General features: G+C 36.3%; 1 protein-coding gene and 1 pseudogene across 1 annotated transcript; both read left to right on the top strand.

Moving 5' to 3' along the window:
* Positions 1 to 4,853: 4,853 nt before the first annotated feature.
* On the top strand, positions 4,854 to 6,730 carry LOC140787056 (outer envelope pore protein 24, chloroplastic-like). The gene is made up of 3 exons (XM_073135806.1): positions 4,854 to 5,182; positions 5,443 to 5,820; positions 6,533 to 6,730. The coding sequence occupies exons 1-3, from the start codon at positions 4,988 to 4,990 to the stop codon at positions 6,626 to 6,628; spliced, it is 669 nt and encodes a 222-aa protein (XP_072991907.1). The 5' UTR covers positions 4,854 to 4,987; the 3' UTR covers positions 6,629 to 6,730.
* On the top strand, positions 5,920 to 6,086 carry LOC140787828 (U2 spliceosomal RNA; annotated as a pseudogene).
* Positions 6,731 to 26,614: the final 19,884 nt, after the last annotated feature.

Here is a 26,614-nt window from a genome sequence, read left to right as displayed (position 1 = left end):
CGTCTGGGAATGGGTGGATCATTGTGAGGGTGAAGTTGTGTGAGGGGTAGGTTAGGTTTAGTATAGTTTATATAATAAGGGTTGGCGGGTTGAGTCGACACGTATACTTAAACGGGTCAACATGAGTCAGCTATATAAATCCGAACATGACTCAATTATTGATCGAGTTAGACAGGTTGACCCGTTTATGACTCAAACCCGATTAAACTAAACTCAAACAAGATTAAGAGACAGGTTATCGTGTTGGGTTATCGAGTTGGGTCAAGATTTGCTACCTCTATCCTCATCCAGCTCTCTGCTAGGGAGAATCTTCACTCACTGCTTCCCTAATATCCTCCCCTTTACCACATCATCATGGGAGTTTATAGGATATCCCAGAGGCTCACTCGGAAAGGCTACTATACCAAACATTATTCCATCCGGCTGCTCTTGCTTAAATTATTACTCTTCATTCTCCTGTGCTCTAGCAATTGTGCTCCATAGGCCATTACCATGTATATGATTAGGTCTAGCAAGGAAATAGAAAATTTACATTTTACCTTTTTACTTTTTTTGGTAGGATTGTACTTTTAATTAAGCACTTAATCCATTATGCTAAAGGAAGAACTAGCTACTGGTGTAGGCTGTGACCCACCTCGTAGCCCATCTAGAAGGTTGGGTGGACTGGGCTCAAAGGTTGGCTATGGACATGGGATGTGGCCTACCCAAAGATTGAGTGCACTGTGCTCAAGAGCACAGTACATCGCTAGCTTGGGCATGGGCTGCAACCCACCCCGTAGCCTACCACGAGCTTGTAGGGGTTTGGTTTAATCCCCACCTAGCTCTGCCTTCTTTCAAGAGAAGAAGACAGAGGGAGTAAGGGGTAGTGTCGCCGGCGGCCGAGCAACATTTCCCCACGAGTCGACATGATCGGCTTGGGCTGGTAGTAAGGTAAGGTCCATCTATCAACCAGGGTGGTTGATAGTGATAAACGAGGGACTCCATGGCAAAAGGGGCTCGAAGCCCTCAATTTTGAGCACCCAACTCTTCTACATGAAGAGGGGAATCGACTAAGACAAGTGAGCAAGGCCACCACTGTCGGCAATGACCTTAAGCAAACCAACCAACTGGCGGTGGTAAGCGACATGACATCGCCTTCCATGCACCCCCTAGGTAGCCAAATATGGTACCTACTACAAGGGGATAATACGGTAAAACTTTTCGAACCAGTGGGCTATAGACCCAAAGTTGCTGGCTGACGAATTTCTCCGATGAAGCCGATGAAAGAAAAACTTAAAATTTAAATATAATTATTAGCCAAAAATTAAACTAATTACATTGAGGGGTGTAAGAAACTAACTTTGGTTGGATTGAAGGTTGGATTGGCTCGGCAGTGCTCCGGTGGTCCACAGCTCCCGTTGAGCTATTCAGTGGCACAAAAGAGAGAAGGGAGAGAACGAGGTTATGCAGAGGAGAAGATTGGAATTGAAAAATCCCTTGAAGAGGGATGGCTAGCATTTTATAGAAGAGAAGACGTGGAGGAATGGAGTCCGAACTCCACTCCAATAAGGCAAGATCTCTCCCTTCTCTTAACATCTTGCGAGAGAGGGGGCGAGGAGGGGAAGCAGTGCACGCACTCGGCGCATGCGCTGCAGGTGAGAGATTTCACGTGCTTAGCACATGCACTATTTTTTTTAAGGGTGTTATAATGTGCTTGTAGATCATCTCCATTTATTGAAGCACAATAGAGAAGCTTAAGCATCAGTGTACATGAAGAGTTAAAGAGCAAGAGTGAGTGTGATCCACGTCGAGTTAAGGACATTCAACGAAGATTCAATCTATATATATGAAGTAGTTGATCGAGAATGAATTCGAGCAAAAGAAAGATTTTGGTCATAAGGTAGGGAAGATTGAGAGGTACTTCAATCATTGGTCGATGGGCGGTAGGGATCTATCTCAAGCAAATATTTATTTTTAGTGAAAGAGATTAATCTGAGATGTTAATCTGATATGTGTCTCTAGGTGAGAGGGTTTTCATATTAAAAAAGTCATGGTTATTTATTTGTCGTGTTTTATTTCTTACCTACTGGGTATTCAGCTTCTTTTTCCTATTTGGTCGATTTTCAGTTCTTAATCTATCTTTTAAACCTGGTAGGGTTTTGATCTTTTTCATTTTGACTTTGACTTTGACATTTAATATCACTCTCAAAATTTCAACAGGCTATGGCATATTGAAAAGCAAATCAAGTTTCTTAACAATAGTAGATACATCAGCTTGAAGATTTTTAATGCTTTATCCTTGCTTTTGTAGTAACTCCTCATGAGCTCCAAATATAGAGAGCAAGAGCCCGATACACTCTATCCATCGGGCTCCATTCAGCATTTTATTATTATTATTATTATTATTATTATTATTATTATTATTATTATTATTATTATTATTATTATTATTATTATTATTATTATCTTGAATTATTCTATATCGAATGAGTAATCGTTGAAATCGTTTATCATAATTAACTTTAGTTCTTCAATGATTGAAAATTGAGTATAATCAATAATATTTGGTTCCTCATTCCGCTCATCCTCCACAGACATATTATATAATATCACGTAAGCAGTCATTATGTCATATAATACCCGCTTATCTAAAATCATGCTAATCCTTTAATAATGACATATTATGCCCCAAGAATTTTAAATACTACGGAGATAACTTACCATACTGTTAAATATTTATTTCGATGCTTATTTCATGTCATATAATTTCTATTCTTTTTGTAATAACATGTATGCATAGAATTTTACTTTTGATCTTTACTTAATTAATAAATTAGTATTTTAAAATTACTTATGAAATTATTGAATAATAGTATTATTTAAAGATCTGAGTTTTCTAACTTTATATTTTTATTAAAAAATAACAATTGTAAGACCTAATAATTTATTTAAAATATAATATATATATATATAATAATAATAATAATAATAATAATAATAATGAATGTATTTTTTTTATTTGATATATTTTATGTTTGATGTATTGTAATATTTATTATTTACATTTGAGGATAATTTTGAGTCATTATTTGAATAATTTTAGGACACTCTGATTTTGAATAATAAATTAAAAAATATTTTTATTATATAATATAAAAAAGTAAATCTTAAATAAATAAAAATTAATTTAATGTATGACTCATTTTAAAGGTCTCCATGAGTCCTATCGATAAGTAAAATTAATTATACACTTTATTTAAATAATCAAATTATGAAATAAAGATAACATTATCATAAACTTTTTGTCGTATTTTATCGCAATAATGTCATATCAGTGTTCCTTATTTATTGTTTTGTCTTGCATCTCATATTACCAACTCAGCAACTTACAGCTTTAACACTTGTGGATCCAAAATATTAAAACAGTTAATTTTCCATTTAGAGATAAGATTCATTAAAATTGTCAAATTATTTAGATGTTTACCATCCTCAAACGTTAGAAATAGAATTTAAGAGAAAGAATGTAAAAAGAATCGATTAACACAAACAAACAAAAAGTATCGTCAGAAATCATTATCATAAATTTGAAAGCCACGTTAATCTTTTTTATAATAAAAATGATGCTTGTCAAATAATTACGATAATTACAGACATATCAGAAACATAAGGGGGTTAAATATCACAAATAAAGGTTAAAGGAACTCTGAATTTAAGCCCAAACAAACTGGGTAAAATAAACTTTCCCCCAACTTTTTTCATCTTGCAACCTTAAATAGGGTCACACTTGTGATATATACAAGGAAATGGTTATTTAGACTAATGGGCCTTAAGCTAGTATGGGCTTTATGTGGGTTTTGATACTTTATTATGGGCCATCTATAAGGTGTCATGGTCAAGTTCCCAAAGGTTCGGAACTTTTCTACTAGATGTGAAACAATTTTACAACTTAGCCAACCGCTTTCGCAGTGGGATTAACTCCAATTCTAAATAATTATTTTAGAAAAAAAAATTCGTTGTTAGCGGTGGTTTTGGCTCGATTGATAGCTCGGCGGTACGGTTGGCTTAAAAGAGTAGCTCGATAGTGCGATGGCTTGGAGCAATATCTCAGCGACATTTAGTTCAAAGCAATAGTTCGGCGACGCACACAGCTTGAAGTCTAAATAGACGGCTTAATATATTGGCTAAAATTGGCTCTTTGTCCGACTCATATCTAGACTCTAGCATCTTAAATGATAATAAATAAATAAAATAAAATAAAAAGACCTGGCCAATTCTTTAATCTATGCCATGAAGGACCATGAGATAATTGGATGAACCATGAACTAAGTCCGTCTACCAAAATTCATATGTCTTAATCTCATTTTCACCAAAGTTTATAGTACATCTAAGCAGGCTTTATAGAGAGTTTTTCTTTGTTGAGAAAAGTTAGAATTTAACGGCGTCACAATTAAATTGGAACTCATAAAACTCATACAATGTGAGCACCTTTTAATTATTTTAGCATTATCTCACTGATCTGGGTTTATAGAGATGTGGAGTAATTGAAGGAAACCAATCTCATGGTATGAGTGTTGCAAATTGTAACTCTCAGAAGACAATCATTGAAAGCCTAGAACTCCATTCCTCAAGTTCTTGGACCGTGCATCTAAGCCTTTCAAAGAATAATCAATACAAAAGGAAGAAGGAACAGAGACGAGGAGAAACAAAGAGACCGCAGAAATCCATATTATTTTGCCTCACTCTCTAATCTCTATACTCTTTCGGAATAAAGAAAAAGTAAAAGAAGAACAAAGATAAAGCTAAAGACAAAAGAGGGTCGAGATTGCATAGAAATCAGATTCTTGTCTTCTGTTCTATTCTCATTCACCCTTCCGTCCCAGCCATTAATTTCCTCCAAGAACTCACTTGGGGCAGAGTGAAGAAAAGAGAGAGAGAGAGAGAGAGAGAGAGAGAGAGAGAGAGAGAGAGAGAGAGAGAGGCCAAAAATATAATTAGTACGAGCGAAGAGATGACCGCTACTTTGGCCGCCAAGTATGAGACGAACAAGAAACCCTCCGCCTCCGTCTTCTTCAACAGCACCATCGGCCAGGTCAAGCTAAGTACCTCCGTTAAAGATGTCGCCCTCGGCGGCTCCCCCTCCCTTCAGGACGCTTCCTTTTCCTTGGAGAAACCTGGTTCCTTCTCCGTCAACTACGCTAACAAGGTACGTACCAACTCTAGCGGGTGTAAACGAGCCTCTACCAGCTCAATTCAAGCCTAATTCGAGATTGAACCTTAAGCAAGTCCAACTTCAAACTAGGATCAGGGTTAATTGAAGCTTGAATTGAATAACTCGTTAAAGCTTGAGGCTCACGGTTAGTACATAAAACTAATCATCAACTTAACATGGTAAAAAATAGTCTATGTTTTTTCAATCTAAATTTCGCTTAGTCAAACTTAACCGACGGAATAGTATTGTTACAGAATGTCACGTTCAAATTCATGAACTCGATCACGGTGCTCACGAAGGCGGTGGACTTCACCTACACTCACGAGCACCCGGCGAACCGGACGGTCGTGGACGGGACGTTTCCGTTCGACAAGGGGAACAAGATGACGGTGAACTACGGCCTAGGGACGGGTGACTGCAAGGTGAAGTACAAGTACGAGAGAGGGGAGAAGGAGAAGAGGCAGGTGGTGGTGGAGCCGACCTACGACGTGATGAAAGATGCATGGGATCTCGCCGTGATGGGGACGTTCGAGGATACAGATGTTATCAAGGCAACGTATGCGACGAAGAGCAATGTTCTTGGGGTGGAGTGGAGCCGGAAAACCAGGGGAAAGGTTAATTGGAGCCTGAAGGTACGAGAAATATGAACTTTTACAACTCTTGTACTCTTGAATTTTTAATACAGAAACTGCACGAAAACTTGACGTGCAGGGCAAAATTGCGAATCAGAAATACATATGAAATATTAAACTGTTCTTATCAGTTTAATATCTGATACGTGGGCCATCGGCCCACCATGATATTAAATTAATTTCTTTTGGGGGAGGGCCCACCTCACAGTAGCTTGCTACCGCGTCTCCCATGCGTTGCACTACTGCACGGGCCTGGAGCACCCCTTCAAAAAAAAATTAAGAAAAAAAAAAAAGAAATACGTATGAAAACTAGGGGTGTCAAATAAGCTCGGTGACTCGCCATTAGTTGAATGAGCTCGGGTCATTTTTGGCTAGGATCGAGCTAAGCTTGAGCTAAACGTTTGAGTTTTTCTTTTTTTTTAATTTAGATTTTACTTCTAGCAATTTTTATATGAAAAGAATTGAAATTGCTTTTAGCAAAATCAAGTTAATGGGATACACACTAATAAACGTAAGTGCATTTAATGCACATACCTTATTTATCAAAAAAAAAACATGACCTTTATTTAAGTTTTCTGCTATTTGTCATCATGTGGGTATTAAACATGACCTTTTAGTTAACATCGTAGCTTGATTTCTTTCTTTCGGTTATTATTGTTTCAAGTTTAAAAGAACTATATTAATCAGAATTTTGTGACTATTATTGTCTCAGGTTTCTACTTCAATCAATCTGGCAGAATTTAATCTGGCGGAACGGAAGGCAATTCCGAAATTTATGGCAGAGACTAAATGGAACTACGACATCTGAATATCAATTTTTTTCTTAATAAACATTTGTGCTTTTTGATACCACGTCTGTACTTGCTTCACTCGCAATATTGAGTTCATTAAGATGAGCTTATTTATCTAATTAATTTTTTATTTAAAAAAATAAAAAGATTTTGTCGAGGGGCATTTGAAAGCAAGGACCGTGCTCGAACGGAGCTATGCGAACGCCTACACGCGTTCACAAAAACAGAGAATGTAATTTGGACGTTCGAACAGGTGCGGACTGTCTGAACGTGATTGTTCAAACGTCTGCACAAGTTCGCAATGACAGAGAACTGTAATTCCGTGTTTGAACGCGATTGGGCGCGTTCGAATGCACCACAATGAAAATTGTTGGTTTGTTTGGGTTTTTAACTTAGTTGATGGATCCCTAGGGTAAGCCTCTATAAATATGTGAAGGAAACCCTAATTGGAGTTTTTATCTGATAATTGAAAACGGCATTGTGCCTTTATCTCCTTCCCTCTTGCTCTAGCCATTGGCGCCCTCTACCACCTCCTTCCTTCCATCGCCTAAGTTTTTGATCGACTTCAACTAACTCCTAATATCCCTCTTCTACAACAACTTCTCCCCCTTCACACCAAGGAATTAACCTAGCACATATCTAGCCATTGAATGGCTATCAACCTAGGGTTTATCTGGCCTTCCACCATTGCTCAGCCTATATCTCAAGATCTAGCCATCCAAACTCTGCGATCTTAGATTCGTTGGAACAAGAGCGACAACATATCCAAAATGCAGAAAGATCCAATGATTAGATTATCCGCAACTTCCTTCGAAAGTCACATCCATAATATAGTTCAGAACTGTTACAGATCGGATCAAGCCGGTTCATAACAACTAGTATCAGAACCAAAGTTCTTTGGACCGTCATGGCTACCACAAGATTGAAGGCAGTAAGGCAAACAAGCGACCAAGGCTTGGAGACGGACCACATGGCTCCATCAAGGTCGCCATCCCCACCTCGTCCACGAGATCCCATGGAGTACCTAACAGGTTTAGTCGATCTACCTCAAGCATAGCTTCCATGGCACAAATAATGTTACAGATGAAGGCAACCCTGATGGACATGAACCAAAATCTTCAAAGGCATACCCCTGAGCATATTAATTATAGGGAAGTTAATCAAGACGGCATCCCGCCTAGAAACAATAAGTAAGATCTAGCTAGGGCTGCGGCTTCTTTAGCTCCACCATCGGTTGCTGTCTGACCAAATCGTCGATCTCCACCTTGTGAGCATTATCAAAGATAAGAGGATCGTCCCTTACCACGAGATAGGGTCCGGTGAGGATCAATCATGAAGGCGCGATGGCAACAATGCGACGAACCGCAAGGGCGTCGCACTGATTTACCACCCTTGTACTTGAGGGCTCCTATGGCCCCATAACAAAAGGAGGAACCTTGGGAGGAGTGAGAGGAGCCCCTATATCAACCAAGGGTCCAGCAACATGAGCCAATTCATCGAGGACGCAAGAACAGACACGACCAAATGCTACAACCCCGAATCGTTCAAGTCAATTTTCCTAAATTCAGTGAGGGTGACCCATTGGATTGGATCTATAGGGAGGAGCAATTCTTCACCTATCAAGGGACACATGACCACCAAAAGGTGCTTCTGGCCTCATTCTATCTTGAAGACGTAGCGATGAGGTGGTTTTAACCAACACATCGCGCACGTGCCTTCATCACTTTGGAGGAGTTTTTCGATATGCTTTGTGTGGGTTTCGGACCCTCTGACTATGAAGACGTCCAAGCCACCTTAACGAAGCAAACCCAAAAGACATCTGTAAGAGCCTACGAAGAGGAGTTCGAAAGAATTAGCAATCGAGTCCACGAGTGGTCGGACTCTGCTCTCAAAAGAACCTTCGTCTCCGGGCTTTGTCATGATATCCAAGAGGAACTCAAAGCTACTCGTCCTACCACTTTGCTAGAGGCCTTCTCAATGGCACAAATGATGGGGGGAAAGATATGAGAGATGAAGGCAATACACCAACCAAAGTGGACCACATTGGAGTCGACAACCATGGATCAAACGCCATGGAGCAACCCAAGACCGCCAACCTCAAGTGTGCCATATTCGGGACAGGCTTGGTCAAATCCAAGCAGGCCAGCCCCACCTCAAACTGGACCAAACCCTAAAGACCAATTGAGGTTGATAGGTCGACGCCTCACACTAGCGAAGATCGAAGATTGGCGCTCGAAAGGCCTATGCTTTTATTGCGACCAGCGCTTCGTACCGGGCCATAAATGTTCCAAACAGCTTGCCTCCATTATGCTCATGGAGGAGATGATCAAGGATGATCCGGAGGGCAACATGGAGGACCAATCACGGGAAGAGCATGGACAAACTAAAAAGGATACACGATTGATAAAATAAGTACATAAGGCTTGGAAACCACCATAGTAACCTTGAGAACAAGGTGAATGGAAGCGTGGTGAAATTATGCGATTCGAACTAGATCGGATCACCTCGAAAGACATTGGGCTCAATGGATTGAGTCTAATTATCTTATTTTCTTGTTTGTTTAGTTAGAGCCTTAGTAGGTTAGAATTTTTTTAATTAACTAAATCTAACTCTGTGCAATTTTGAGAAAATATTCGCCAACCTCCAGATCTACAATGATTAGATTATCCGCCAACCTCCAAATATTCGCCAACTAAATCTATAGACATCTGAATAATATCAAACTAGCTGGATAAGATCGCCAACCTCCAGATCTACAATGATTAGATTATCCGCAACTTCCTTCAAAAGTCACGTCCTCAATCTAGCCCAGAATCGTTACGGATCGGATCAAGCAGGTTCGTAACACTTTCATTCAGTTAAAAGTTGTCTTTTCTCTTGATTATAGTTTTGTTTTATTTCTAGATTGAGTTCAGTTTACCGACTTGTAATACTAATTGGGTTTGACAAAGCAAATTTGTCTAGTCCTTACTTGTCCAGACCTATTGAACAAATAAACGTGTGAAATATATTTTTTTAAAGAAAAGGAGATAGTTTTTTTTATATAAAAAAAGAGTTAGATGTTTAATGAGCTCGACGCTCAACAACAGCAACTAGTCTCACTCTATCTATGAATATGTCTAATAAAAGAAAAATCAACAAGCGATAAATACAATATAGTGCACAAGGGATCATAACTAATATATAACATCATTCTCAAAATAAATATATTTTTCAAAAAATTTCCAAAATGCATGAATTAGGAATATTGCAATAAATTGCATCTCTAAATAAATCACTCTAAAAATAGAATTTATATAAGTTGAAATTAATATCTTAGATACCCGACAAAACTAATAAAATGACATATTATCTCTTTAATGGGTATTCTAATCCGTGGCCACATCACACTACTAGTCACCATCGGGATGGCGACCGAGAATTTTCTAAATAGCCGATTCGTCTAGAATCACAATAGATACTCTGCAGTACCATATCAATTTTTTTTCTAGCCATTGAGTAAGATTAGAGTCACTAGGATAAAAATCTAGAAATATTTTCTCTAATCCTACCAGAGTCACTTGGTAGCATACTGTAACATTACATTCCAAGAATCTTTTCCCTAGACTTATCTCTTAAAATGGGTTTCAAATATCTTTTTCACTGGTATAATTCATACTGACTTGATCCAAATCATATCATGATCATATACCTCTAGATTATAATTTTTATCAAAGAATTCATTATACATAAATTAAATAATGTATAGATGTCAATGTAATTTGAATTAAATAATTTTAAACTCATACAACACTAATATTATGATTAACTTTCATATTATATTTACATGAAAACAAAATAGGGTAAATATCTCAAATCCAATCTATCTCATTATCTAAAAGAGATTATTCTAAAAATAAATTCTTAATCATCAATACTAATGGTAAATAAATATTTATATAAACTAATAAAATATAATTATGAATGTCAAATCATCACGGTTTCGAATGAACCAATAAAATATAACCATGAATGTCTAGCTTATCGCTGTTTTTAATAAACCAATAAAATATACTTATAAAAGAGATTATAAACATTCAAACATCTTTAAACAGATTTTATCTAATGAAAAAAAAAATTATTACTAATTTTTCTGCATTAATAAAATAAAATATGAATAAAAAAACTTGTCACGCTTATCCAAATAAATTCTGATTTTTAAAGTATTCTTTAAAAATCACTGTTCTCAAAGCCGTCTTTTTCTTCCCTTCTTTGACTCTAGTTCTGCTGCTACAATATCGTAGTCTAGCAGCAGACCCTCTCTCTCTCTTTTAACTTTCTTCTCTTTTCTTTCTCATTTCTTCTTTTTTCTTCTTCTTCTTCCTCTTCCTTTGCTTTACTCTCTTGCCGCCACCGCCAAAGTTCGCCACTGTCGAAGTCCGCCGCCAAAATCTGCACTCTCTCTCTCAAAAGTTTAGGGTTTATCTTTATATATTTTTTTATTATTACCTAGTATATATATATATAAGGATAAATTCTAAAGAGATACGGGTTTAGTTTTCTTTTCTATTTCCTAATAGGATTCTAATACGGATTAAGGATAAGTGCATTATTATCATTGTCGTTATTATATATTTATCTTTTATTTTTTTTCAATTATTACATTCTATCTCCCTTAAAAGAAGTTTCATCCTTGAAACTTGTGCAATCATAGATAAAATTATTACTATGAAGTAGGTGAATGTTATGACATTCTAGTAAAATACCTGATTTACTTAACTAATGACTGTAAGGATCTACAAATTCATTAAATCATATCATAATCATCACCTAAATAATACATTGGGTCATTCAAAATATGTGTTCACCCACATCAAACTCTGATTCTCTTCTTCTATTATCAGCATAACTTTTTTGGCGACTTTGAGCAATTAATAATTTCTCTCAAATGGTGAGTAGCATCCTAGGCTAATTTTGGTCTCAATAACTATCTCTCACGAACTTCAAACCAATAAAGTGGAGATATGCACTTGCAGCCATAAAAGAGCCTCATATGGAGCCACACCTAAACTGGAGTGGTAATTATTATTGCAGGAGAACTCAATTAATGGCAAATAATTGTCCCAATTACCTTTCCATTCTAAGGAATAAGCTCTCAATGTATCCTCAAGTGTTTGAATGGTTCTCTCAAATTGTCCATCTGTCTATGGATGGTAGGCAGAGTTGAAATCCAATCAAGTCCCCAAAGTTGATTGCGGGCTTTTTCAAAATTTAGATACGAAATGTGGATCACAATCAATTACAATAGATATTGATGTTCCATGCTGCTTAATAATTTCATTTATATAAATCTGCGCTAGTTGATCGAGAGTATGAGTCATCTTGATAGCAATAATATGAGCCGACTAAGTCAATCTACCTACAATTACCCATACTACAACCTTGCCAGATCTGGTACGAGGAAAACCTGAAACAAAATCCATTGTGATATTTTCCCATTTCCACTCTGGTAAAGGCAAAGATTGCAACTTTCCCGCAGGCCTTTGGTGTTCAATTTTAACTTGCTAGCAAGATAGACATTGAGTTACATATTCGGTAATGTCTCTATTCATACCATTTCACCAAAATTACTCTCGTAAGTCCATGTACATCTTTGTACTTTCAACGTGGATACTAAAATCTGAACTATGAGCTTTAGTTAAAATCTCTTTCTTTAGTTGCTCATTAGCATAAATACATATTGGACCTTGAAATTTAAGTAATTCCTATGTAGATATTGAAAATTCAGGTACTTCACCTTTCTCGAATTCTTCCTTGATCTTTTGGTACTAAGTGTCTTATTACTGCATTACCTTGATGCGGTCTAGCATTGTAGGTTTAACTATAAGTTGGCCATATAGAGTTTTAATACCATGCGATACTATTTTCACCTCAAGTCATCTCAGATCCTCTAAACGGTGATGCTGAATTGTAAGCGATGAAATAAGTGTTTCTCATGACTTCCTACTTAAAGCATCAGCCTGATATGATTATGGATTGGGGCGTCTGTAGAATGTATGGAATCCAACCGCCGGTTCTTGGATATGGTGGATGATTGGTTAGATGGAAGATGATTATGGAGGATTAAGGATGAATGGTGGAGATGGAATGGCTATGAATGGTAGATAAAATATGATGGAAGGGGATAGGGAAGATATGGAAAGATATGGAAAGATATTAAAGGAAATCTACGAAAAAATTCTAAATAGATGATGATTGTGGTCTAATTTGGATCTAAATATAGATGTATCTTCTTGGCTGATTTACCGATGATCCGATCGCTAGATACTTATCAAATTTGGATGAAAGATAGATCTCTGAGTCAGCTTTCTAGAATGGGGTTGTAAGATCTGGGGTGATATGTGGATTTCTAGATATTAAAGTTTTACTAAATACTCCGCTGGATCATAAAAGATCTAGAGGTGGATATTTTGAGATAAATTTTGATCGATCTAACCATTCAAAAGATCTGATATTCTAGTAGATTGTTGCCCTAGAAGTCAGGGATCCAATAAAATCAAGTTGACCGGATGAGTAGATCAAGAGTTATGGTGAAAATATTGACCGAAGGTCAGATGGTTGCGAGATGGACGTGAAAGGTGGAACCTACGGATCGACGAGATGGAGGTCGTCGATGGATGGTGGAAGCTCCGCCTATGGGCGTGGGGAAGACCTTAGGATGTGGAGGAGATGAATGAGATGGTGTGGGCTAGATCGGGGTGCTACGCAAGGCAGAGAAGATGAGGGAGAAGGGAGTCGGCTCTCAGGGTCGAGAGGGAACGATTAGTCGAAAACGGGGGAAAGGGACATAACCATGATGAGTCAAGTCCTAGACTGATAGAAGAGGGAGAAATGGGCTCAAGCTAAAAGTTTCATAATAATTCATCCATGATCCTCAAGTGAGGACCAGCCCTCCTATTTATAAGAGGGAGATATAAGTGGACTTAGCCCACTACCCAATATGGGACTAAACTAAAGCAAATGCAATAAGTAAATAAGCAAATAGTGTGGATATAACTGTATTGAGCCTGTAACAACCCAACCTTAAAAAAAACAAAAACAAAAACTTAATTTATTGCGTGGCACGACGTGGTCGGCCTCGTGCCATGCAGTGGTAGAAGGGGAGGGCGCCACGCAGCCCAGCCACCGGCCTGACCAACATGGCTGGGCTAGCTGGCACGGTGGGCCCCACCGCCGCCACTGCTCTCTCTCTTTTTGGTCTCTCTCTTTCACTCTCCTCTCTCTCTCTCTCAAACACTCTCTCTCTCTCTCTCTCAAACACTCTCTCTCTCTACTACCGTCACCACCTCCACTAACACCGGTGAGCCTCTTTCCTCCTTTCTCTCTCTCTCTCTCTCGGGTTCGTCAGAACAGAACCATCGGCAAGAGGCCGACCACTGGCTGGCCAGCAGTGGCCGAGCACCTCCTCGCCTGCCCGATCCCCTCCCTTCCCTCTCCTCCTCTCTTTTTTCTCTTCTTCTCTTCTCTTCTTCTTTCTTCTTTCTTCTTCCTTTCTTCTTCTTCCTCACCTTCTTCTCCTCTTTTTTTTCTACAACAGTGGTGGGCTCAGCCCAGCACTGTAGTAGGCCAGTGCTAGGCCAAGCCCAGCACTAGTGCCAATACTCCTTATTTTTATTTTATTGTTTATTTATTTATTTAAATATTTCTTTCTTAATTAATACAAATAGATTTAGACATTAATTATTTTAATAATAATATATATTCAACAATATGATTATTATTAATTATAATTAGTTAATGATTAATTAGGTTATAAACTATTACACATAAATATAGGTAATACTTATATTTATTTATTTATTTACTTATATGTCTATTAGATTAATAGATAGATTTGTAAATTATAATTATTATATTTATATTCTAATATTCTTACGATATACATTTTAAGTAATTCTATTGATTTATTATATATTATTATTCTGCAACAAATAAAATACTAAGCTTATTTAGTTATTTATTTATTATTTTATCGAGTAAAGACTTTATAGTCCCTAATTAATCAAGATAGAGTATGAATTATAAAACTAATTATAATTAGACCATGTCTATACTTATAGTTATTTAGCCTTTTATTTTATTTTATAATTATATATTTAGAAATATTCTTATATAAAAGGAAGCATACCTCTTCTCCTATACTATAATTAGCATTTTATGATAATAGTATAATTATAGTATTTGAATTGTATCGATAATATATATCTAGTTATGTAATCAAAAATAAAAAGAAGTGATTCAAAACCTAATAAATATTTATATTTTACTTGAATTGATTCTAATTGGATAAACGGCTAACCTCATACTACTTAAATATTTTCAAATTCTGAACCCCTTATGTGAGACCCCGTGATTTATCAAATTATCCCCTAGACGTCTTTATCAAATTAGGTTATATTATATATTATGTACATGCATATTTTGGCCTCCAGTGTTATTATATGACTTTATTTAGATATGATTACAGTCGAGCATATTTTTATTATGCATATAATTAGGCTAATCTTGGATATGAGTATGATGATAATAAATAGAGATCATGAAAGATAATTATACTATTATAATTTTATGTCCAGTTGATCTGTAGCATAAGTATGCATTTAATATATTAGCATTAGTATGCATGTGTTGACTACATGGTTGGAGACTACATTGCATCATTTTTCTCTTGATTTCTATTCCACCTAAATTCTTATTATGAATTTACTTGTTATCGTACTGGATATATGCATATGATCTATCATTTAGAAGAAAAGCGTGAAATGTGATTAATAGGATAGTTGATAGAAAGCTTGAGGATACCTGAGTGGGCGCGAGGGTTAGGACACGCTTGGTGGATGATTGATCGCTCAACATAGTAGCAATCATGTGGCCTTACGTCCGAGGTCGTTAGTCTGTGTGCGCAGCAAACATTCGGACACATATTGTTCGCTAGGGCATATGTGGCGAGTTATCCTCACGAAATTTCTATCAGCTAGAATGGTGCCCAGTTTAGATAGATGTTGATACCCTTAGCGGATGGCAGGGTATGATTATATTTGAGATACTCCTTATGGATGGCAGAGTATGCTCTGAGCCATCGGACATGATGTTAAGACCGGGTACCAAGTGTTGACTACGCGCAGTGATCTAGTATGATGATGACATATAGAGATGACATTGATGACTAAGATGTTGAGAAATGCATATGATTTTATTATTATCTTATTATTTGATTATCGAGTGGTCAATATACATCATATATGGTTGCATTTGATATCATAACATCGTCATGGTCGGCATGCATCATGTGTAATATTTGAGAAAGAGTTATGATGATAGTATGACATGGAGATTTATTTATTCACTGTTGAGGATTATATATTTTATCAGTTATGACATGTTATCTACTTTTCATTTATTTATTATTGAGAAACATTCATATACTCATTCATGACATGATGCTCTTTCTAATTCATATTATTCAGTATATAATTTACTTTCTGTTTGGCATCACTAATTTAGGGTAAGGTCTATTCACTGAGCCTTTTGCTCATTATTCTCTTTATTTCTTTTCTAACCCCCACAGATATTATGGTATGTGATACTGACTTGAGATATCCTAATGAGATATTTTAGAGCAAAGATAGGGTGAGCTATAGACGTGAGATAGTATAGAAGATAGTTTAACCAGATATTGAGTTATACTATTATTTGATATTTGTACTTCATTGTATAAATGATGATTTGTATAATACAGGTCAGATTATAGTGTATTCGTGTATCAGTTGTTTAGTTGTATCTTGATGATTTGTCGTGGCCTGAGTGAGTCCTGCCAGATTATGTAATGGTCTAGTGTATATTATTGTGGACTTGGATATTCATATTTTAACAAGTTTATTTGGTTGAGAGTATGATTTATTTGGTGTTGGATTATGTGAGCATGGGTATGTTAGCAAATAGTATTTGATGATGTCATGATTGTATGTGCACAGGAGTGCATCTGTGTGTGATGGACCCCACCCGTCCTGTCGCGTGAACCGCCCGTGCCGTGTGGGCGCGTGGGCGGGCATGTGTCTATACCGGGTGGGGGCGTTACTGAGCCCAGCCCAATACCTTTGAGTGGACCAATTGGCCTAAAGCCCATCTTCTAAATTGACCCAGCTCACACAGATCATATCACAGCCACTACATTTGATTTGCCTAGGTGGTAATTGATGCAAACATCATAGTCTTTGATTAACTCCAACCATCAGTGTTGTCTAAGATTTAGCTCCTTCAGTGTGAATATATATTTAAGGCTTTTATAATTTGTATAGATAGAACAAGACTCTCCATAGAGATAATGATGCCAAATTTTAAGAGCAAAAACAATTGTAACCAACTCCAAGTCATGAGTAGGATAATTATTTTCATGAGGCTTTAACTGTCGAGATGCATAAGCAATGACTTTATCATTCTACGTAAGTACCGAACCTAATCTATATTGTGAAGCCTCACTATAAATGATGATATTGCCACCCATTGTTGGGAGTGAAAGGATTGGTGCTGAAATCAATTTTGTTTTGAGCTCTTGAAAGTTGTTCACAATCATCTGTCCATTCATATTTTACCCATTTTCTAGTCAAGTGCATGAGCAGAAGCCAGAAGAGAAATCTGAGAAGAACCCTCTACAAATCTTATACAATAGCTAACCAATCGCAAGAAACTACGCACTTCTATTACTGAGGTAGGTGTAGACCAATCCACCACAGCTTCAATTTTCTTTGGATCAACTCATACTCCTCCTTTACTGATCACATGACCCAGAAAAGATACACTATCCAGCCATAACTCACATTTTTTAAACTTGGCAAATAATTTTTTCTCTCTCAAAGTTTGAAGGTCTGTCCTCAAATGTTTCTCATGTTCCTCCTTGCTTTCAGAATATATCAAGATATCATCAATGAAGACAACACCATAATGATTTAATTGAGGCATAAATATTCTATTCATCAAATCCATGAATTCTGTGAATGCATTAGTAAGTCTAAAAGGCATAACCAAAAATTCATAATGACCATAGCGAGTCCTAAACGTTGTTTTAGGAATGTCTTCCTCCTTGATTTTTCATTGGTAGTAGCCAGATCTCAAATCAATCTTGGAGAAGACTTGTGCTCCCTGTAATTGATCAAATCTTCAATGTAAGGTAAAGGATATCTGTTTTTTAATTGTGACCTTGTTTAGCTCATGATAATCAATACAAAGACGCAAAGACCCATCTTTCCTTTTTACAAATAAGACTAGTGCTCCCTAGAGTGATACACTAGGCCTAATAAAACCCGGGTCTAATAATTCTTACAATTGAGTCTACAACTCTTGCAATTCAACTGGTGTTGTTTTAGATATTGGTACAATATTAGGAGTCAAATCTATTTTGAATTCAATCTCACAATCTGGTAGAAATTTGGGAAGATCTTTAGGAAAAATATCATGGAAGTCTCTCACAATTGAAAAGTCTTCAATGCATGGTGTTGATTTTTGCATGTCTACAACAGATGCTACGTAGCCCTCACAACCTTTCTTAAGTAATTTATTAGCATGAAGTGCAGATATAATGCTTGTTCAAGGGAACTTTTTCTCTCCCTGAAAGAAAAGTTTAGGTTGACCAGATAGAGTAAAAGTAATTTTCTGCTGCCTATAATCAATTGTCGCATGATGCGCAACCAACTAGTCCATACCAAGGATGACATCAAAGTCGTTCATCTCTAGAGATATAAGATCCACGGGAAGGCACTCCCCTCAAGTTCCACCATGGAGAATTTGCATACATAGTCTAAACATATAGTACTTCCTACTGGTGTAAAAATAACTAGACAAGTATCCATAAGCTCAGGTGTGATAAATAGTCTATTTATAAATGTAGGTGTAGCAAAAGATTGTGTAGCTCCAACATTAATAAGTACTTTTGCTAGCATGGAAGAGATGCAAAGTATACCTTGAACTACAGTAGGAGAGTACTCAGCATCCTCTCGGGTCAAAGCATAACACCCCCTTAAGCCTGAGGCCTTGGTTTTGATGCTCCGGAGCTAACTAAAGATTTTCGATGCTCAGAGGTAGCTGGTGATCTATAACTTTGTGCTCCAAGATTTGCACTAGGTCCTTGAGTTTGATATTGCTGGTTCTGGGGTGCTAAAGTCCCTCATGATGATGTCCGACAATGACAAGAAATATGACTGGTCTTTCAGCACTTGAAACAAACACGCGGTGCTCCATTACAATCAACTCCTATAGAATGCATCAGCTTGCATCTTCGACATGGTCCTTGGGTTTTCTGCCCATCGCCACCACTCAAATAGTTTGACATATTCTTCGACTTTCATGATTGGTTTGCTCGGCTACCTTGGCTCGGATTAAGATTGGGTTTTTGCCTTTTAACTTGCTCTTGCTCTCTCTCCAATTTAGCTTCTTCCAAACGTCTTCCAATAATGAGTGCTTTAGCGACCAACTCAACATAAGTTTTACATTCATGATGTAACAACCCAACCTTAAAAAAAAATTTACATGGGCACGACGTGGCCAGCCTCGTGCCCATGCAATGGGGCAGCATGGGGAGGGGGAGCCACGCACCCCCTCGCGTCGCCGTAGCCAACTGGCTGCGTCTAGCTAGCCGCAACGGGCCCTAGCGCCGTCGCAGCCCCCGCCAAGACCCCCACCGCCTTCCCTCTCTCTCTATCTATCTATCTCTCTCGGTCTATCTCTCACTCCACTCTCTCTCCACTCACTTCTCCTCGTTGCCGACGTCGGTCCGCCTCACCTTCCCGAAGCTGCCGCCGCCGGTGAGAAGCTCTTCCTCTCTCTCTTTCCCTCTCTCTCTCTCTCTCTCGCCCGAGCTCGAGCTCATTGGAGCCGAGCCGCCGGCGAGAGGCCGGCCGCTGGCTGGTCAACATCGGTCGGTGTCCTCCCCGTCGGCCCAGGTCCGCAACCCCCTCCCTCACCTTCTCTCTTTCTTCTCTTCCTCTTCTCTTCTTCTTCTTCTGCTTCTTCTTCTTCTTCTTTCTTTCTTCTTATTTCTTATTTCTTCTTCCTTTCTCCTTTCTTTTCCCTTAGCTCCCCTCCTCTCTTCTTCTTCTCCTTCTCCTCCCTTCTTCTTCTTCTTCTTCCTCTCTCCTGACCACTCTCTTTCTATTATCTTTTTTATAAGCTCCCCTCCTCTCTTCTTCTTCTCCTTCTCCTCCCTTCTTCTTCTTCTTCCTCTCCTCCTCCTCCTCCTTTTTCTTCTTATGCTTTCTTTTTTTCTTCTTCTTCCTCCTCAGCTTCTACTCCTTTCTTTTTTTCTGCACATTGCTGGGCCGAGCCCAAAACTGGTGATATTGTTTTATTATCTACTTTATTTTTTATTTATTTATTTATTTACGAATTACTTCCTTAATTAATGTAGATAAATTATTTAGAAATTAATTGTTTTAATAATAATGTATATTCTTCAACATGATGATTATTAATTATAATTAGTATAATTAATGATTAACTAGGTTATAAACTATTATGCATAAATATAGTTAATACTTATTTTCATGTAACTATGTATTTATATTTCTATTAGATTAATAGATAGTGTTGTAAATTATAATTATTAAATTTATGTACTCATATTCATAATATATGCAATTTAAGTAATCTTAACAATTTATTATATATTATTGTGTGTAGAATAAGATACTAGTCTTATTAATTAATTAATTATTTTGCATAGTTAAGTAAATACTACATAACTTCTAATTAATCAAAATAGACTAAGAAATATAAATTTATTATAAATAGATCTTATCTATACTTATATCCCATTTATAATTGTTTAGCTTTTACTTTATAATTATATATTTAGAATATTAAATAAAAAGAAACGAACCTTTCTCCGTATATTATAACTAGCATTTTATAATAATAGTATGTCATAATATTTGAATCGTACCTATAATGTGAATCTAGTTATGTACAAAGTAAAAGAAGTGATTTTAAACCAAATAAACATTTATATTCTACTTGAACTAATTCTAATTGGATAAATGACTAACTAATATTACTTGAATATTTTCAGATACCGAACCCCCTTATTTGAGACCCTATGGACCTTGCTAGCGATGAGTGTCGGTTAACTAACGGATGTGAGAGATGCGTGGTTTGTGTCTTCTAATCAAACGGTGAGTAGTCTTATCCCCTAGACGCCTTTCTCAAATTAGGTTATATTATATATTATGTACATGCATGTTTTGGCCTCTAGCATGATTATATGACTTTATATAGAGATGATTTCAATCAAGCATATTTTATCATACATTTGATTAGGTTAATCTCGGATATTGGTGATATATAGAGATGATTGGAGATGATTATAATGTTATGGGGCTATGTCGGGATGATCTCTATCATGACTGTGCATGTGAGAGATTAGCAGGAGTATGCATGTGTTAGATACATGGTTGGAGTCTGCATTACATCATTTTTCTCTTGGCTTATTTACCACCTAAATTTTTGAGTTGCATGATCTGTTGTCGTACTGAATATATGCATGTGATTTATCATGTATAGGAAATCATAAAAGTACATGTGTATTTGATGTGATGTGATGTGATATGATGTGATGGCTAGAACGGCTAGAACGGTATCTAGTCCGGACTGGTACTAGACATGCTCTTAGCGTATGGTAGAGTATGGTGATGGTTGATGGTTGTACTCTTAGCGTATGATAGGGTACAACTATCATTGATATACCCTTAGCGTATGGCAGGGTATGATTACTTTCTTTTGAGATACCCTTAGCGTATGGCAGGGCATGATTTATCTACAGAGATACCCTTAGCGTATGGCAGAGTATAATTTATCTATAGAGATATTCTTAGCGTATGACATGGTATGCTCTAAGCTTGTGACATGATGTATATCGAGTTTGAGGCCGGATACCGTAGTCCAGCATGGTGGATGATATTCAGAGCTCCGACGAATAATTATGATAGTGAGAGATATGTGAATTATATCTGGTTCTGACATATACGATTATCTAGTGGTTGGCATGCATCATGCATCATGCATCATCATTGATGTGACTAGTATCATTGGATCATAATTGATATACATGATATACCGTTATATTCAGTGATGTTATATGATAATTTTATCATGTGATATTTTTTTGGTTGACAATATAATATGCTAATTCATGAGAATTGATTTCATTCATATATATGTCATTAAGGATACATATATACATGTTCATACATGGCATCATGTTGCTTTATAATTCATATTATCCAGTACATGATTTACTCTCTGTTTGGCATCACTGATAAGGTCTATTCACTAAGCTTTTTGCTCATGACTCTCCTTTTTTTTTCTAACCCCCACAGATAATATGGTACGTGATACTGATTCGAGATATTCCGAGGAGATATTTTAGAAAGATGAGGTGAGCCATAGACGCGATATGGTACAAATAATAGTTTAACCAGATATTGACTTGTACCAGTACTTGATATTTATACTCTTTTGTATTAGACGATGACTTGTATCATACAGGTCGAATCATAGTGTACTCTTGTATTAGTCATTTTTGTTGTATCTTGGTAGTTTTTTGTGGCCTATGTGGGTACTACCAGATTATGTAGTGGTCTAGTGTATAGTATTATGGACTTGGATATTCACATGTTAACAGGTTTATTTGGTTAATAGTATGTTTTATTTGGTGTTGGATTATATGAGCATGAATATGTTAGCATGTAGTATTTGATGATGTCATTATTGTATGTGTACAAGGGAGTATCTATGCGTGACGGGCTTCGCCCGTCTTGTCGCATGCACCGCGCGTGCTGTGTGGGCGCGTGGGCATGCACGTGCCCATGTTGGGCGGGGGTGTTACACATGAGAAATAGCACGATCCTTATCGTAGTCCATTCTCAAAAATCATCACTTTATCTTCCTCTTTTTCAACTAAGTGCGGAGCAAAATGAGACAATTCAGCAAACTTAGCCTCATAATCTCTACAGACATATTCTCTTATTTTAGGGTGAGCAATTCTAACTTCTTTTGCTTGCAAAAGGTAAAATGATAATATTTATCATAAAATAGCTCTAAAAATTTGTTCCAATTTAATTGAGTTTCCTTTCTATCCAATTTATGTTTCACCGAACGCCACCAGTGCTCTGCACTATCCTCAAACATATGGGATGCAAAGTAGACTTATTGTTCATCTGTGCATTGTAGGCAATCTTTTGCATTCTCAAAAGACAAGCCTCTACCTCAACCGGTTCAGTGGAACCCTTGAGGGATGGTGGTGAAATCTTGAGAAATTTATCAAAAGAAGTACCCTTGCCCGTACTGAAGGGCCTAACCCTAGTGGGTTGAGCAAAAGACGTGGGTTGAGCAAAAGACGCGGCTTGATCACTAAGTATCTATGCTATATCTTGGGAAACATGGAGTATCTTATCAACAAGCGCAGAACTAGTTTCAGGACCTGTAGGCATTTCATTTTGGGTAGTAGTAGATGTTGGATTGCTATCAAAAACCACTAACACATAATCTGCTGCAGGGTGTATATCTGCTGGATTTGGGCCAAGCTCAAACTCTTCATTAGTAGCAATATTGCTAGCAGTCCTATCAAAATCTCATCCTGTTAGTCTTTGTCTAGGAGGTATTTGTGCTTTCATTAAGTTAAAGAGTCTTTTCTCTTGATTGTAGTTTTGTTTGATTTCTAGATTGAGATTGTTTTACCGACTAGTAATACTGATTGGGTTTGACTAAGCAAATTTGTCTAGTCCAGACTTATTGAACAAATGAATGTTTGAAATATATTTTCTTAAAGAAAAAGAGATAGATTGTATTGCTTTATAAAATGCTCACTAAATATCAGTAGTGAAAAATTGTACAAGAGAAATAGGGAAAGCTCCTTCCCATGTACATCCAAAACTCATAAATCTACCAGTATTTATGAGCCAATCAACATTTTTATTGCCTTCCAGTAGATATGGGAAACATAACAATGTGAAATAGCAAAAATGATGAGTTGACAGTCTATTAAGGAGTTGACCAAAAGCAGTTTGTCACACCAGCTTAGAGATATGATATGCCCTGAGAAAACAATTCCAAGAGACATGAAGCCAATGAAAACAAAAAAATTTATACCTAAGATAAAGCCAAAGATTTTTATTCAAAAATTAATCTAACTAAAATAATATCTAAATAATTCATAAGATTCAGCAACTATTAATATGATATGAAAAGAAAATCTAAATAACTAAAACTAATCCATAGGCTCCTAATATGGAGGATTTTAATCTCGAGCTTGGTCTCCAAAGTCCAACTTTAAATTATTCTGGTCCGCTCCTAAAAATATAGATTTTTAATGAGCTCGACAATTAATAAGTAATCTCACTCAATCTATGAATATGTCTAACAATAGAAAAATTAAAAAGTGATAAATATAACTTGCATTTCTGAATAAATCACTCAAAAAATAGAATTTATATCTCTTAGAATTAATATTTTAGATACTTGACAAAACTGATAAAATATTATATTGTCTCTTTAATGGGTACTCTTACTCGTTGCCACATCACACTACTCGGCATCATCGGGATAGCGCCCGAGAATTTTCTAGATAGCTAATCTGTTTAGGGTCACAGTAGATACTCTACAGTACCCTATTAATTTTTTCTCTAACCATTGAGTAAGATTAGTCATCAGGATAAAAATCTCTGAATCTTTTTCCTAATCCTGCTAGAGTCACTTCGTAGCACGCTGTAACGTTACATTGCAAAAATATTTTCTCTGGACTTATCTATCAAAAATGGGTTCCAAATATCTCTTTCACTTGTATAATTCATACTAACTCAATCCAAATTAAATCATGATCATATATTTCTAGATTCTTAATTTTTATCAAAGAATTCATTATATATGAATTAAATAATGCATAGATGTCAATGTATTTTGAATCAAATAATTTTAAACTCATACAATGCTCTAATATCATGATTAACTTTTATATCCTATTTACATAAAAACAAAATATGGTTCATATCTAAAATCCAATGTCTCATTATCTAAAAGAGATTATTTCAAAAAAATCTAATTCTTAATCATAAAAACTAACAGTAAATAAACATTTACATGAACCAATAAAATCTAATGAACCGATAAAATATAATTATGAATGCCAAATTATCATTATTTCTAATGAACCAATAAAATATAACCATGAATGTCTAACTTATCACTGTTTTTAATAAACTAATAAAATATACCTATAGAAGATATCATAAACATTTGAACATCTTTATACCGATTTTATCTAATAAAAGAAAATTACTATTAGTTTTTCTGTATTAATAAAACAAAATATGAATAAGAAAACTTGTCTCTCACGCTTATCCAAATAAATTTTAATTTTTGAAATGTTCTTTAAAAATCACTGTTCCCAAAGCTGTTTGTCTCTTTCTTCCCTTCTTTTGACTTTAGTATTGTTACTACAGTATCGTACGTACTATAGCAGCAGACCCCTTCTCTCTTTCGTTTCTTTGAACTTCCTTCTGCCTTCTTTCTCCTTCTTTCTTCTTCTTCCTTTGTTGCACTCTTGCAGCAGACGTCTCCACATTCTCTCTCTTAAAAGTTTAGGATTTCTCTTCTCTATATATTTTTTATTATTATTTAGTATATATATATAAGAATATAAATCCTAAAAAGATACAGGTTTAGTTTTCTTTTTTATTTTCTAATAGGATTCTAATACGGATTAAGGATAAGTGCATTATTATCCTTATCGTTATTATATGTTTATCTTCTTTTTTCAGTTAATACACAGTTAGTCTCAGAAAACATGGTGTCGGGTGGCCATGAACATTTCCCATAGGGCAACGGTTTCAACCATAAGCACAAAGGAGAAACAGCCAAAATGATTACTAGAAAATATAGGAGTGTCTCTCTCTGAGCAAAAAATAAAACTCAACCCACCCGACTAAAAGGGTCCTGTGATTGAGTCATCTGTGTTTAGCTTAAGGAAGCCTGACAGAGGAGTGTCCCACCCGATAAGGTGACTGGCAGCAAGATTACAGAATTGAGGTTTATAGGGAGCTTCATAGTACTCGTATGCAAGCACAATGGATCGCCCTAGTTGAACACTGCATCATTACAACCCTTCCAGATATTTCAAAACACAACAGCAATAAGGGAATAAAGCATAGCTCTATCGGGGTAGAAAGATTTTCCCCCACAAAGAAACATTGTCTATTCACCCAACTCGAGGTGAGGCAATCATAGTTCCAAAGCAGCTACAGGTTTGACCAAATATTAATATCATAATTGCAGCAAAACAAAAGATGAGAAGCAGTCTCATCAAAAATACACACAAAGGGCTGATGCGATCAAATTCCATTCCTAGCCAACCCAAAGCATCGCGAGTTGGGAGACATTCTAACAAAGCTTAAGAGAAACAACTAGGGGTGAAAACGGGTCGGATTAACTTCGACCGGACCCGCTATCCGACCCGATTCGGATTGGATTCGGATAAAAAAAATTTATCCGATTCGGATACAGATTCGGATACGGATAGAATTTTTGAAAAATCGGATACGGATTCGGATACGGGTCGGATATATTTTTCAGATTCGGATACGGATATCGGATATCCGTTTATCCGCATATTTTTTTAAATGATTTACAGTTTTTAATTTCCTTATTTAAATAGTAAATTTTAATATTATTACTAATAATACATTATATATTATTTATAGAGATTAATTTCTCTAATTTTATAAATTTGACATATAAAAAAAATTATTTAGCGTAAAACTCTTAATAATTTTGTGTTAATTATATATAAATAAAATATTATAATTATTTGAAATTCAATCAATATCCGTTTAAGATCCGATCCTCTATCCGAAAATTATTTGTCTCCGTTTAGTTAGGATATGGTTTTAAATTTTGCTATCCGTCTAATATCCGTATCCGAA

This window comes from Typha latifolia, chromosome 4 (assembly GCF_019914945.1).
Source record: "Typha latifolia isolate L0001 chromosome 4, TyphaL0001v2, whole genome shotgun sequence".
In the NCBI taxonomy this organism is placed as follows: Eukaryota; Viridiplantae; Streptophyta; class Magnoliopsida; order Poales; family Typhaceae; genus Typha; species Typha latifolia.
This window is presented reverse-complemented; position numbering and strand designations above follow the sequence as displayed.

Excerpts from the sequence above, each read along its gene's own strand:
- LOC140787056 (XM_073135806.1), top strand. The coding sequence starts at position 4,988 with ATGACCGCTACTTTGGCCGCCAAGTATGAGACGAACAAGAAACCCTCC. Across the intron at positions 5,183-5,442 it reads CCGTCAACTACGCTAACAAG|AATGTCACGTTCAAATTCAT; the intron begins GTACGTACCAAC and ends GTATTGTTACAG. Across the intron at positions 5,821-6,532 it reads AGGTTAATTGGAGCCTGAAG|GTTTCTACTTCAATCAATCT; the intron begins GTACGAGAAATA and ends TTATTGTCTCAG.